The following is a 14,670-nucleotide window of genomic DNA, read 5'->3' as shown; positions in this document are numbered from 1 at the left end:
TTACAAGTGAAACCAAGTAGCTATTAGATTAAATCACTTTATACGTTTAAGTTGGTACAAAGAAAAATGTAGTAATTTTGCCTTTTCTTCTTTAGGAGACATGAGTGGCAACTGTTCATTGTACCCAATCATCACTGGGACATTTTCCCTCTCCCACTTAACAGAGAGTTTCCAGCATGCCAGCCAAGAACTGAAGTCATCCCTGGAGCAAGGAAGTACCAGAAGAATAGAACAATCTAGTTCCCAATTAATTGGCCCTCTCATCATAAAGAAAGAGGGAGAGATGTCAACCAAAAGTGGTACCATTGTTGAGCCCTGTAGCAGCTCCTTTTTGAGCCTGACCTTTCCTTCTCAAACTCCTTTGGAGAAAGGGCACCCACTCTTGGCTGAACAGCCAGCAGAATCCACTCTGACTTCAGTTGAAAGCAAGGGAAATAAGAAAAAAAAGAAGCTTAGGAAAAAGAAAACTCTGCGAGCAGCGCATGTGCCTGAGAACAGTGACACAGAACAGGATATTTTTACTGCTAAACCTGTAAGGAAAATCAAGGCTGGAAAAATGCTTAAAGGAGGAAAAGTTACAACTTCCACATCCTTGGGACAAGAAGATGGGAGAACTGGTCAGGAGCCAGACAGAGCTAGAGATGAACCTGACAGTGACTCTTCCCTGGAAGTCCTTGAGGTTCCTAACCCTCAATTAGAAGTGGTAGCCATTGAATCATCTGAGTCTGGAGAGGAGAAACCAGATAGTCCATGTAAAGATGATACTTGGAACTCTACAGAGCAATCCCTGCTGGAAGCATCTCGCTCTGGATGTGATGAAGTAAGCTCTACCAGTGAAATTGGAACACATTATAAGGATGGCATTCCTAGAAGGTAATAACTTTTTGGCTAATCAACATGACTCTTATGAAATTTTCTTTATTTTGTGAATCAGCATTTACATAGCTTGTATATCTATATACATATACTCATGTGGAAGGGACTAGTATATATATTATCAAAAGTCAAGAGCAAGTGACAATCCAGTGGATAGTTTGCCTATTCCATTGGTATACCCCAACTATCCAAAGAACCAATAGGACTCCTAGCTTGTTGCTTGTATTTGCTCTAACAAATTTATGGGAGAACAGAGACAAAAATCATAAAGGACAGTCAGCTATTGATGAATTGTGTTCTCTATCCTTGGAGGAAAAACCCATATGGATGAGAATACAGATTCTTTTTATTCAAATTTGAGTAAGAGTTATGAAATAGTGGAAAATCTTAACCTCGGATTTGCATCAAATAGATTTCTATTTGAGGATCCATTTTAAAAAATACTGGATAAATTACATATTAAGAGTTTTAGTAAAGCCAGACATTTGGTGAGTCTGGAATGCTGATTTGGCCATTCTTTGAACTATTTTAAAAACCTTCCTTGAATTAAAAGAAAAGCTTTCATTTTTGCTACTTTGTCTGTTTAGTTTTAATGCTGAGGTGTCTGCTTTTCATTTGTAGTGTGGCTGAAACTCAGACTTCCATCTCCTCGATAAAGGGGTCAAAGAATTCTTCAGGTATTTAATTTGATCAACCAGGAAAGTATTATTACATATATAAGCTTCACTGCATAAATTTGTATTGCATATACTTCCAAAATAGAGCCTACTTTTTGTCTTTTTGATCTTACAAGATTACTTTGATCTGGTGCTTTTTAGAATGAGGTAAAATTTAAAGTAGGTAAAATTTTTCTAAAGTTAACTTTTCAATCATTTTTTGGAAAAGACACATGAAGTCCCTTTAAGATGTGACTCTCTTACTTCCAAGTGTATTTGCATTTCAAAAACACCCTTTAGAGAAGAGAATGCTTAAGGGGAAAAATAGGTCTCTAACTAGGGAAATCATATGATATAACAGAAAGAGCTCTTGAAGTTGAGAGATCTTGATTTGACTCCCACCTCTTAACATTTATTGTCTGTGTGATCATGGTTAAGCCAGCTAATATCTCCCAGTTTCCTAGCTTCGAAAATGTACCTATCTCATAGGGTTGTTGTTTTAAGTCTCAGATTGCTCAAATAATGCATGGATATCTATTCTCATCATTGTTATTTGAAACAGTTCTGAAAGTGTTAGCAGCAGTAATACGCCAAGTTATGAAATTAAAGGCATAAATATAGAAAAAGAATAGATAAGTATCACTGCTGATGATGTGATGGTATACTTAGAAAAATCTAGATACAGAAAAGATACTAATTGGCATAATTGATACCTTTAGCACAGTTTCAAGCTGTAAAGTAAACCTCAAAAATCAACAGCATTTTTATATAATAATAACAGGACCCAAGAAACAAGAATAGAGAGATCTCTTTCCAAATAACTACAAAATACATAAAATAGGAGGCTATCAGAGAACCAAAGCACACAAAAGAATTGTATAGATTCAGTTAGCGAGAGTTCCTTCAATAGCTGAAGAATATTTAGTGCTTTTGGTTAGGCTGTGCCAATAGTAACAATACTGCCAAAATAATTTACACTTTTTAATGCTATACTAATCAGATTAGTAAGGGTACTTCATACATAGAACTTTATAAAATAGTAATCATTTGGATAAGCTGAAGATCTAGGTTATTAAATGAAATGATGAAAAAAGCGAGAGATGGAAAGGGAAAGATGTTCTAGACTTTAAAATATATTAAGAATGCATTAATTATCAAAGCCATCTAACATTGGTTTACAAATAGATAATTGGAACAAGCTAGGCAAAGAAGAATCCGAATGCTGGAATTGTTTGAAAAATCACCTAGGAGAAAACTTGTTAAAAACTGGGGAAACTGAAACACAGTTTGGAGAAGTGTCAGATATCTCACATAAGGGTTTAGTATGTAATATGTATAAACAATGAACAAATATATAGCTATTCTCTAGTGGATAAATGGCCATTAAATGAGGTGTTCATAACCATTGAAATACTCTAAATTAGAACAGTTAGTGAAGTCTAAATTAGAACAGTCTCAGAGTTTTATACCCTGCAAATTGGCAAAGATGACTAAAAAATTGGTAACAGACAGTGCTGAAGGGTGTGGAATTATTAGCTTAATAATAGATCATTGCCGCAGTTGTGATAAGATACAATCAATATATAACTTGAATGCAAAGATATGAGAGGGTACCCTACCTCACCTCTTTGGGAAAGTTGAAGTTCATAGCTTTTACATATTGCCCATTTTATTTCAATTTTTTCATATATTGATTAGTTATATTGCTGTTTTTTCCTCTTGTTTTTTTTTGGGGTGTGGGAGGATATTTTAAAAAATATTTGTTATTAGATAGCAGTTAGGAAGGGGTGTGATAATGATAATTATGATGATGATATAAGAAATAGAAAACAGTATTAAAAGCTTGATTTAAAAAGAAGAAAATGTAAAAAAACATGTTTTGTTTTTGCCTTGTAGAAATCTCTTCAGAACCTGGAGATGATGAAGAGCCTACTGAAGGAAATTTTGAGGGACACCAAGCTGCAGTAAATGCTATTCAGATTTTTGGCAATTTATTGTATACCTGTTCAGCTGATAAAACAGTTAGAGCCTATAACTTAGTCGTAAGTAGTGCTTGCTTTCTTTTCTTTTTTTTTAATAATAGCTTTTTTATTTTTTCCAAATACATGCAAAGGTAGTTTTCAATTTTCACCTTTGCAAAATCTTGTGTTCCATATTTTTCTCCCTCTGTCTTCTCTTCCTCCCTTCTCAAGACAGCAATCAATCCAACATAGATTAAATATGTCCAATTTTTCTAAACATATTTACCATATTTGTCATGCTGTGCAAGAAAAGTCAGATCAAAAGGGAAAAAAAAAAGTAAATATCACCACCAAGAGAAAGTGAGAGTACTATGTTTTGATCCAAAATAGAGCCTACTTTTTGTCTTTTTGATCTTACAAGATTACTTTGATCTGGTACTTATTAGAAGGAGGTAAAATTTAAAGTAGGTAAAATTTTTCTAAAGTTAACTTTTCAATCATTTTTTGGAAAAGACACATGAAGTCCCTTTAAGATGTGACTCTTACTTCCAAGTGTAATTGCATTTCAAAAACACCCTTTAGAGAAGGGAATGCTTAAGGGGAAGAATAGGGAGAACTAGGGAGATCATATGATATAACAGAAAGAGCTCTTGAAGTTGATCTTACAAGATCTTGAAGTTCTCTGTCTGGATATGTATGGCTTTTTCCATGAGAAATCTATTGGAATTGCTTGAATCACCTCATTGTTGAAGAGTTAAGTCCGTCACAGTTGTTCATATAATCTTGTTACTGTTTACAATGTTTTCTTGGTTCTACTCACTTCACTTAGCATCAGTTCATGTTAAATCTTTTCAAATAATGGAATTCCACTCAGTTTCCAGTTGTTTGTCACTACAAAAAGGGCTAAGTAGTCTGAATTCTCAATACGGGAAACAAAGTGTTGCTAGCCCTTAACTTATAAAACAAAACTGAGAAGTCAGTTTCATTTTTTTTATTGCTTCTAGTTTCCAAGAAAATAAATTCTTTTTAACATAATATTTAACAATTTTACTTCCCTATGTAGCAAGTAGATAGGCATATCTAGGAACACCAGTATTTTCTTTTTTTTTTTTTTTTTTTTCCTTCTTTCTTTTTTTAAATTTTATAATAACTTTTTATTGACAGAACCCATGCCGGGGTAATTTTTTTTTTACAATATTATCCCTTGCACTCGCTTCTGTTCCAATTTTTCCCCTTCTTCCCTTCACTCCCTCCCCCAGATGGCAAGCAGTCCTATATATGTTAAATATGTTTTAATATATCCTAGATAAACCAAACAGTTCTCTTGTTGCACAGAGAGAGTTGGATTCAGAAGGTATAAATAACCCGGGAAGAAAAACAAAAATGCAAATAGTTTACATTCATTTCCCAGTGTTTTTTCTTTGGGTGTAGCTGCTTCTGTCCATCATTGATCAATTGAAAGTGAGTTAGGTCTCTCTCTCTTTTTTTTTTTTTTTTTTACAAAAACATGAATACATATTTTATTTATTTTAATTAATGTGTTTAATAGTTTGTACCACCCTTTCGCTTTTCCCCTCATATAAGTCTTTTTTTTTTAATTTAATAATAACTTTATATTGACAGAATCCATGCCAGGGTAATTTTTTACAACATTATCCCTTGCACTCGCTTATGTTTCGATTTTTCCCCTCCCTCCCACCACCCCCTCCCCTAGATGGCAAGCAGTCCTATATATGTTAGATATGTTGCAATATATCCTAGGTACAATATATGTTTGCAGAACCGAACAGTTCTCTTGTTGCACAGGGAGAATTGGATTCAGAAGGTAAAAATAACTCAGGAAGAAAATCAAAAATGCAAATAGTTCATATTCATTTCCCAGTGTTCTTTCTTTGGGTGTAGCTGCTTTTGTCCATCATTTATCCATTGAAACTCAGTTAGCTCTCTTTGTCAAAAAAATCCACTTCCATCAGAAGACATCCTCATACAGTATCGTTGTTGAAATGTATAATGATCTCCTGGTTCTGCTCATTTCACTTAGCATCAGTTCATGTAAGTCTTGCCAGTCCTCTCTGTATTATTCCTGCTGGTCATTGCTTATAGAACAATAATATTCCATAACATTCATATACCACAATTTACCCAGCCATTCTCCAATTGGACATCCTTTCATTTTCCAGCTTCTAGCCACTACAAACAGGGCTGCCACAAACATTTTGGCACATACAAGTCCCTTTCCCTTCTTTAGTATCTCTTTGGGATATAAGCCCAATAGAAACACTGCTGGATCAAAGGCTATGCACAATTTGATAACTTTTTGGGCATAATTCCTGATTGTTCTCCAGAATGGTTGGATTCGTTCACAACTCCACCAACAATGCATCAGTGTCCCAGTTTTCCCGCATTCCCACCAACATTCATCATTATTTTTTCCTGTCATCTTAGCCAATCTGACAGGTGTGTAGTGGTATCTCAGAGTTGTCTTAATTTGCATTTCTCTGATTAATAATGATTTGGAACACTCTTTCATATAAATGGTAATAGTTTCAGTTTCATTATCTGAAAATTGTCTGGAACACCAGTATTTTCTAGTGTCTAAAAGAAATAAATGATTTGATGTTAAGATTCCTACTCAGTCATTTAATATCTGTGTGACTATGGAAAAGTCATTTAACATCCCACCTTCTTCATCTGTAAAATTAAGGGATAGGCTCAATGAGCTCAAAGGTCCTTTCCCCACTTTAAATCTTATAACCCTTTGATCTTCTAAGTGTTAGTCATTGCTATAGCACAGTCCTGAAAATAAATTTGTGTCTAGGGCCTGACGCTAGGCAGTAGCCCAAGAAAATCCACTGCCAGGAGAATGCTTTGGACTTGTTTGCTATGCTAGAGATAAGTATGGGAGCTTTTTTTTAAACTAGTGGTTCTCTGAGTAGATTTCTGGAAAGAGAGGCAAGAAAGAAAGTTAAATCCATACTTGACACAGTATATTGACTCTAATATATGATTAATAAATAGTGAATTGAAAGAAAAAAATAAAATATGGATAAGGACAAATAAATCTCTTTGTGACTTATTTTTAAAAATGTTTTTGTAAGGATTTTTAATGAAACTAAGAATATAATTAATTGCTTCTGGAATCTGGCTATGCTTTTCCATTAGCCAAACATGATGAGTAGCAGTTTGCTATTCAGACAAAAACTATCCATTTTGCTGCTTTGCTTTTTTTTTAATTGATGCTTTTTGATTCCATACTATATTTATTTCCAAAAACATTGTTCATATTTTCTTATTTAGCAAGCTATTCTTTGTAATAAAGATTTTAAAAGGAAAAAGGTAGTTCAAACAACACATCAACCATATCTGACAGCAGATGCATTATCCCACAAGTCATTGTCTCTCTTCTATCTAATGAAGGGAAGTAATATATTGTCTTTAAGACTGCTAAGATATATGTGCTGTTGCAAAAATATTTTTGACCCTTTATTTTTCTAAAGTGTCTTAAACTGTTAATTTTTTTTTCTTCATTCTTGAGACTATTTTATGAACTGTTATTTTTTTTTCAGTTCATTATTAAGCTCCTACTGTGTTCAGAGTTTTAGAAATTTTTTTTAAAATGCAATGAAGGAACTGAAGGAAACACTGAGAGGTACGAAATATAAATATATAACTCAGTGCAAGAAAATTTGAAGAGAGAGAGATTACTAACCATGAGAGGAGTCCAGGAAAGACTGCCTGCCCCAGGATATAGCACTTGAACTGAGCCTTGAAAGAAGCTAAGGATTCTAAGAGTAAGAGGTGAGAAGGGAATTCAGGTCAGACATGGAAAAACTATGCAAGATCAAGACAGGAATTATCAAAGGGCAAATGAGTGGGTTGTAGAGCATGTCAATACAACTGATAAGTGATAAGGCTGAAAAGACAAGCTGGACCCAAAGTATAAAGAGCTTCAGATAGTAAACTGATGAAGTCATATTTTATTCTTGAGGCAATAGTGATTCACTGGAGATGTTCTGAGTAGGAGTGGCAGTTATAGCTGTATTTTAGGAAGATGCTTTTGGCAACTCTATGGAGGATGGAGACTGTACTTGGAGCACAGCACTTGGGAAGCAGGAAAAGTTAGTTAGAGACCTCCCAGTCAGAGGACAGTACACCCTCCTGGTCAGAAGTAGGCTAGGAAACAGGAAATGAGATTGCTAGGTAATCTTTCTCTCTTTTTTTTTTCTGTCCAAACTCAGTGTAACATTTTCCTATTTCTTCTGACACTTAATAACTATGTAATCATGGGGTAAGTCATTAACTTCTATGAGCCAGTTTTCTCCTCTGAAAAATGAGAAAACAAAAATCAGTAATACCTACTTCATAAAATCAAATAAGATATTGTATATAAAGTATCTTGCCTTTAAAGTACTCATAATTAATCTTTGACATTTGGGGCAGGCTAAAACAGTTTCTTTGTTGTAATTATGGAATGTTAGAGCTGGAAACAACCTTAGAATTCATCTAATTTAACCCTTTCATTTTGAGGTAACTAAGGTCTAGAAAATGATTAGATGATTTGTTCAAGGTTTCATAGCCAATTGGTGGCTGAGACTGACATTTATATTACTTTAAGGCTTTAAGCACTTTGCATACATTATTTCATCAGCTAAGCTTGGAATCAGGAAGATCCAAGTTCAGATATGCCCCCAGACAGTTACTTAAACTGAATAACTCTGGGCAAATCATTTAACCCTGTTTGCCTCAGTTTCCTTATCTGGAAAGTGCAAAATCTAAAAAAAAAAAAAAATGGAGAAGGACATGGCAAACCACTCTGGTATCTTTGTCAAGAAAACCCCCAAAGGATTCAACGAAGAATTGGATGTGACTGAACAACAATAGAGTAGCTCATTTGATCCTCATTAAAACCTTTCAGGAAGGGCAGCTAGGTGGCACAGTGGGTAAAGCACCAGCCCTGAAGTCAAGAGGACTTGAGTTCAAATCTGATCTCAGACACATAACATTCTAACTGTGTGACCTTGGGTAAGTCACTTAGCTCCAATTACCTCAGCAAAAACAAAAAACCTGACAGGAAAGTGTTAATATATTCACATTTTATAAATTAAAAAAAAAAAAAAAGCTGGGGCAGAAAAAAAGAGTGTGTCTTACAGAGATTTTATATAGCCTGTAAGGTTTGTCATAGGCAAGATTTGGACCCAGGTTTCCTAGACTCCGAATTCTTTACCATACTCCCTTTATTCCATGATTCTCAATTTATTTTTTCTTTTCTAGCATGGATTTTCATATAGAGTTTCGCATAAGAAGAAAATTCAATATAGTGTCAAACTCACATAAAAGGATCTATGTAGGGAGCATATTGATTTAAAAAAATCACAAATTAATGTTATGTTGTATTTTTATTTTTTAAAATTGTTCCCAATTATTTTGTAGCTTCATGGGGGCCCACATATTTATTATTTGTTTCATTTAAAGGTTTTAAAAAGGAAAAGTGGTACTTTTCATTTGATTCTTTTTTAAGGATATTATTTTCTAAACAGATTAGATGTTGGCTTTATTAAAACTTTATTTTTCAAAACATTTGTATGGAGAATTCATCAACATTAGCCCTTGCAAAATCCTGTGTTCCAATCCCCCTCTTCCCCCATGCCCTCCCCTAAATGGCAAGCAATTCAATATATCTTAAATCTAATATATGTATACATATTTACACAATTATTATGCCACACAAGAAAAAATGAAGCAAAATGAAATGGAAGCGAACAACAAAAAGAGTGAAAATGCTATGTTGCGGTCCACACTCAGTTCCACAGTTCTGTCTCTGGGTGTATATGGCTGTCTTCATCACTGAATAATTGGAACTGTTGTGAATCATCTCATTGTTGAAGAGAGTTGCGTCCATCAGAATTGATCATAGTATAATCTTCTTGTTGCCGTGTATAATGATCCTCCTGGTTCTGCTCATTTCACTTAGCATCAATTCATGTAGGTCTCTCCAGGCCTCTCTGTATTCATCCTATTGGTCATTTCTTATTGAACAATAATGTTCCATAACATTCATATATCATCACTTATTCAGCCATTCCCCAGCTGATGGGCATGGCTGCCTCAACCAGTTTTTTTTTTATTATTGTTTTTTATTTATAAGATATATGCATGGGTAATTTTTCAGCATTGACAATTGCAAAACTTTTTGTTCCAATTTTTCCCCCCTTTCTTGCGACCCCCTTTCCCAGATGGCAGGTAGACCAATACATGTTAAATATGTTAAAAACAATATATTTATACATGTCCATATAGTTATTTTGCTGTACATGAAGAATCAGACTTTGAAATAGTGTACAATTAACCTGTGAAGGAAATAAAAAATGCAGGTGGACAAAAATAGAGGGATTGGGAATTCTATGTAATGGTTCACATTCATTTCCCAGAGTTTGTTCGCTGGGTGTAGCTGGTTCTATTCATTACTGCTCTGTTGGAACTAATTTGGTTCATTTCATTGTTGAAGAGAGCCACATCCATCAGAATTGATCATCGTATAATCTTGTTATTGCCATATATAATGATCTCCTGCTTCACTCAGCATCAGTTCATGCAAGTCTCATCAGGCTTTTCTGAAATCATCCTGCTGGTCATTTCTTATAGAACAATAATATTCATATACCCCAACTTATTCAGCCATTCTCCAATTGATGGGCATCCACTCAGTTTCAGTTTCTGGCCACTACAAAGAGGGCTGCCACAAACATTTTTGCATATGTAGGTCCCTTTCCTTTCTATAGTATCTCTTTGGGATATAAGCCCAATAGTAACACTGCTGGATCAAAGGTTATGCACAGTTTGATAACTTTTTGAGCATTGTTCCAAATTACTCTGCAGAATGGTTGGATTCGTTCACAATTCAACCAACAATGTGTTAGTGTTCTACTTTTCCCACATCCCCTCCAACATTTGACATTATCTTTTCCTGTCTAGATGATGGCTTTAAATGTAACCCAAATGTGGAGGCAGAAATGGGCAATATTCACTTGGAAAAGATCATTATTAATTCAAATACTATTGTAAACAAAGTACCATAGTTGATGTAGATCACCAAAAAAAAAAAATCTTTCCCTATAGAGAATTTATGAAGCTGACAATACCAGTGTAGGATGGAGAGGGCTAGATGGAGCTTTAAGTGGAATTACTCTTATGACAATTTAATCTGTGGTTTGGGAAGAGCATGAAATCTTGGGATCCAATATGAATTTACTAGTTAATGTTTAAAATTATTTAATGTATTTCAATCTGAAATTACCTGAATCAGTACATTCATTTGTTTTAGCCAAAAGATGTCTAGTTTGTAACTTTGCTCTTCAGAAACATTGTTCTTTTTAAAGCATGAAGACAGATTATGAGGAAGAGCATGATCTATGGGAAGTACCTGGCATCTTTGTGCTTCTAATTCAGCAGTAATCCCATGAGTTGTTAATCCCAGTTGACTATTTATAGAGAGCCATATTTCAGAAATGCAAGCATCTAGATATAAATTCTTAGATTTAATGCTGCATTGATTTTTTTATTGGAGACCCTGCCCTAAGGTAGTAACTACCCTTCCTTAGAGAATTCTAAAGTATGCATATGTTAATATGTTATCCTTGGGGATATCTGCTATATAATTGTGGGTTTATTTTTGAGACATATATCCTGAAATGAAAGTGTCCTGGAAATTGTGTTGATTTTTCATATATACATATATCGCCAGAGTAATTTAAATCATCTCTCCTGGGTTTTGTTTTAGACTAGGAAATGTGTGGGTATTTTTGAGGGACATACCTCCAAAGTGAACTGCCTCGTGATTACTCAGACCAATGGAAAGAACTCAGCCCTGTACACTGGTTCAAGTGATCATACCATCCATTGCTACAATATCAAGGTAGGTATATAGTTGGTAAATTGAATAATGCCTTTTTATTTGCTTGTTGGGTAGAAAGGGGATGCCCTAACAGGGCTTTTCCATACCTTTTGCTTTGCATCTTTGATTATGTAAGATTGACCTCTTGGTTACCCTTCAGACTTAAACAGGAAGTATCATCTTAAGACATGTGAGCTAAGAATGAATAGTTTCAGGACTGATACCAGGCATATTTGTTAAGGAGATAAAGTTCTTTGGGAACTTTTTTTATCCCTATTGATATCTTTCCTTTCTTTGCTTGGGCAAACAATCACCCAACAATTCATCCTATGTGTTTCTGTCTTTTCTCAGATAATAAACTTATACTGTGCTAAGCTATAATTAATGTTTGATCTCTTCATTGCTCTTGAACATGGCAAAAACTTTTTTAAGACCTAAAAGAATTAATTTATAATGACAGAATTCTTGATAGGTACCTATTATTTTTTAGGTAGGGGATAATACTACTTCCAATACCCCTGTGCAGAGTATCTAAGTTTATAGAGAGGCATCTCAGTAGAGAAAAGAAACCTTCTAAGGCATCTCTCCACTTACTCAGACTGCCTCTCATGGCAAAAACTTCACTACCAGAGTTGGTAAATGAGCCTTTTTCCTTCCCCATTTATTGGGAAGTGATGTAACTCCTAAGACTCAGTATAGTCTCTAAACATTTGTCCACCCTGTTGGTAATGTCAGGAGAATTAGGAGAATTGTTTTGTTGAAGAAAACATATGATATGTTAATACAATTGTAGAGTTTGAGTTACAGAGCATAGCAGTGGAGAGTCCTGGATTTAAAGGAAAAAGGAGTTGTTTTTGTATTCCTGCCCTGCCACTTACTTCTCTGGGCAAATCATTGCTTCTTTGGGATTATTTCCTTGTCTCTGAAATAAAATAACTGGCTTGTTCTAAAAAAAACTTGTAACTCTAAAACCCTGATAACTCTATATTTTTGACCTTATGAGACTCACAGTTATGTGAAGTGAGATAATGGTTTGCTTGAGATTTTGCAAATAAATAGTATTTTTTATACTTTATTCTTGAGAGAAGTCCAGAGTAAAATAAGTATTAAAAAATTAAATAATGTTATTTCCTAAGTGTTAGAGGCCCTAAAAGTTGAGATTTAGGCATTCACAGTGAGACTGATTTAGCTTTTTTTTTTTTCCTTCCCCATTTAAAATTCTCATAGGGTTTAGAGCTGAAAGGCGCCTTATAAGCCATGTTGTCAAAATCTCATATTTTATGCATGAGGATACTGAAGTATAAAGTGGTTAAAGGACTTGCCCAGTAAGTGCCTAATATGGGATTCAAACCACTAGTTTTTCCTGATTCTCTAGTCTAGGGCCCTATTCACTACATTCACTGTGTTGCTTCTGTTTGTTGTATTCATCTCATGTTTTTATATATTTTCAAGTATTAGAATCCATAATCTTTAATGTTTATTGACTGAGAATTTTTGAGTTATTGTATGTATTGGTTCGAGTTGTTAAAGGCATATTTAAAAAAAAAAAAAAAAAGGCTATAGAGATGTACTTGTACTTGACCAAAGGACATTCTCCACATTTTTTTAAAAACTGTGTCCTTGATATAAATTGTGTTGTTGTTATTGCATTCCTTTTTCCCTATAAATTTCAGGTAATTTCAGGTAAAGACTTAATGAAGTCTTTTGCTTAGAAATTGCCTTCTTTTTAAAAAAAATTAATATGTATTTTTTTCACTTGACAAGAATCAATTTTCTTTTTCCTCCCACCTTTCCCCTTCCATTCAAAAATCCTCTAAATAGTCAAACAAAACAAATTATCTTGATTGCAAATCTTAAGAGTGTATTACTTTTTCCTGAATTAAATTATTTTTTGTATGCCGCATCTTTATGGATATCTTGACCATAAAGTAAGAATTCCTTTCTTTTATTAACCTTTTTTTTCTTCCTTAGGATGCATTATGCTTTTATTGTCCTTATGTCACATTGCATATACAATGTTTTGTTTTGGGTTTGCCATTGAAATGGACCAGACATTTGACAACACTACCCTACATTAATTTAGCATACATAGAGATTTTTTTCTTTCCCAGATCTTTCTAATGTTATCACTTGAACTCAGGTCACATAAATTTCCTATAATTATTCATTCCTTAAAAGTTAGTCATTATACAGTCAACTCATTGACTATAGTTATTTTTAATGCAGCATTACTGTTAATATATTTACTATCCATAACAACAAATTTTGAATTTTCCAAACAAATTAAAAATAATAGTAACACACAACTGAAATTAAGAAAACAAAAATCCTTTGCATAAATCTAACCCTTTAGAACTGTTATGTTTTTCTAAATTTAAACAAATCTATTTAAAGACTTTGAGGATAGTCTTGAAAATAGCTCTTTGTAAACAAAACCAAAAACTTCCTTAAGTTCAGAAAGTATTCAAATGACATTGAATCTGACAGAATAAGACGTACATTCTACCAGGTTTTTAACTCTGGAATTCACACCTAGTCAGTTTTGCATTTAGGTTGTTGGCTGCCTTTAAACATAGATACTATAGATTGAACGAAAACTTTTGGATATTTTATTCAAAGAAAGATGGAAATGGGAAGGGAGAGGATGGAATTAGTATGGGGAAGCTGTGCCTAATTTTATAATTCTTTAGTAGAGGAGAATTTCTCTCGCTTTTCTGTTGCTAGAAGTCACTGTTAATTTGGACCTTTCCACATTTTCAGACTAGAGTGTGTTTGGAGAAGTTACAACTGGAAGACCGTGTATTATGTCTTCATAATCGGTGGCGAATCCTCTATGCAGGATTGGCGAATGGCACAGTAGTCACCTTCAACTTAAAGGTTAGTGGTTGACAAAGAGGCTGCCTTACTATTTCTGCTTTTTTTCTCCACTGAGAATTTTTTTCCTTCCTTTTGTGGGGAAGGCAGCAGGATGTCCCCCAAAAGGTTGTTTTCTTTCTTTTGATATGGGTAAGTAGAACTCTACCTTGTATACTTTTTATCCATATTCTCCCACATCAGGGATCTCTGAGCCAAACCGTCATTGATAGTCACAGGTTGTTCTTAACCTCTGATGAATAAAATTGATTAAGATTAAAGAAGAACTTGAGCCTAGGTTTCTTTGCCTTTGTGACTACTGAGGGGTTCCATGACTTATTTTGTTAAGAAGTTACTCTTTAACAGTTCTGTTTCTATCTTTTTTAGAAAGATGTTATTCTGTCCCATATTTGAAGGTTAATGTGTCTCTGAA

General features: G+C 34.2%; 1 protein-coding gene across 3 annotated transcripts in view; it reads left to right on the top strand.

The window, feature by feature from the left end:
• ZNF106 (zinc finger protein 106) overlaps positions 1-14,670 on the top strand; it is an 85,571-nt gene that overhangs the window by 52,755 nt on the left and 18,146 nt on the right. For 2 of the 3 annotated variants that reach the window (XM_051977150.1, XM_051977149.1), the window contains exons 11-15: positions 96-873; positions 1,498-1,553; positions 3,429-3,574; positions 11,271-11,405; positions 14,145-14,261. In XM_051977150.1, coding sequence (XP_051833110.1) covers positions 96-873; positions 1,498-1,553; positions 3,429-3,574; positions 11,271-11,405; positions 14,145-14,261 — 1,232 coding nt within the window. The remainder of the gene's footprint in view (positions 1-95; positions 874-1,497; positions 1,554-3,428; positions 3,575-11,270; positions 11,406-14,144; positions 14,262-14,670) is intronic. The other variant, XM_051977151.1, reaches the window with a different exon arrangement.

The sequence above is a fragment of the Antechinus flavipes genome, chromosome 2 (assembly GCF_016432865.1).
Source record: "Antechinus flavipes isolate AdamAnt ecotype Samford, QLD, Australia chromosome 2, AdamAnt_v2, whole genome shotgun sequence".
NCBI classification, from domain to species: domain Eukaryota; kingdom Metazoa; phylum Chordata; class Mammalia; order Dasyuromorphia; family Dasyuridae; genus Antechinus; species Antechinus flavipes.
Note: the sequence above shows the minus strand (reverse complement) of the source record. Positions and strands in the feature narration are given on the sequence as shown.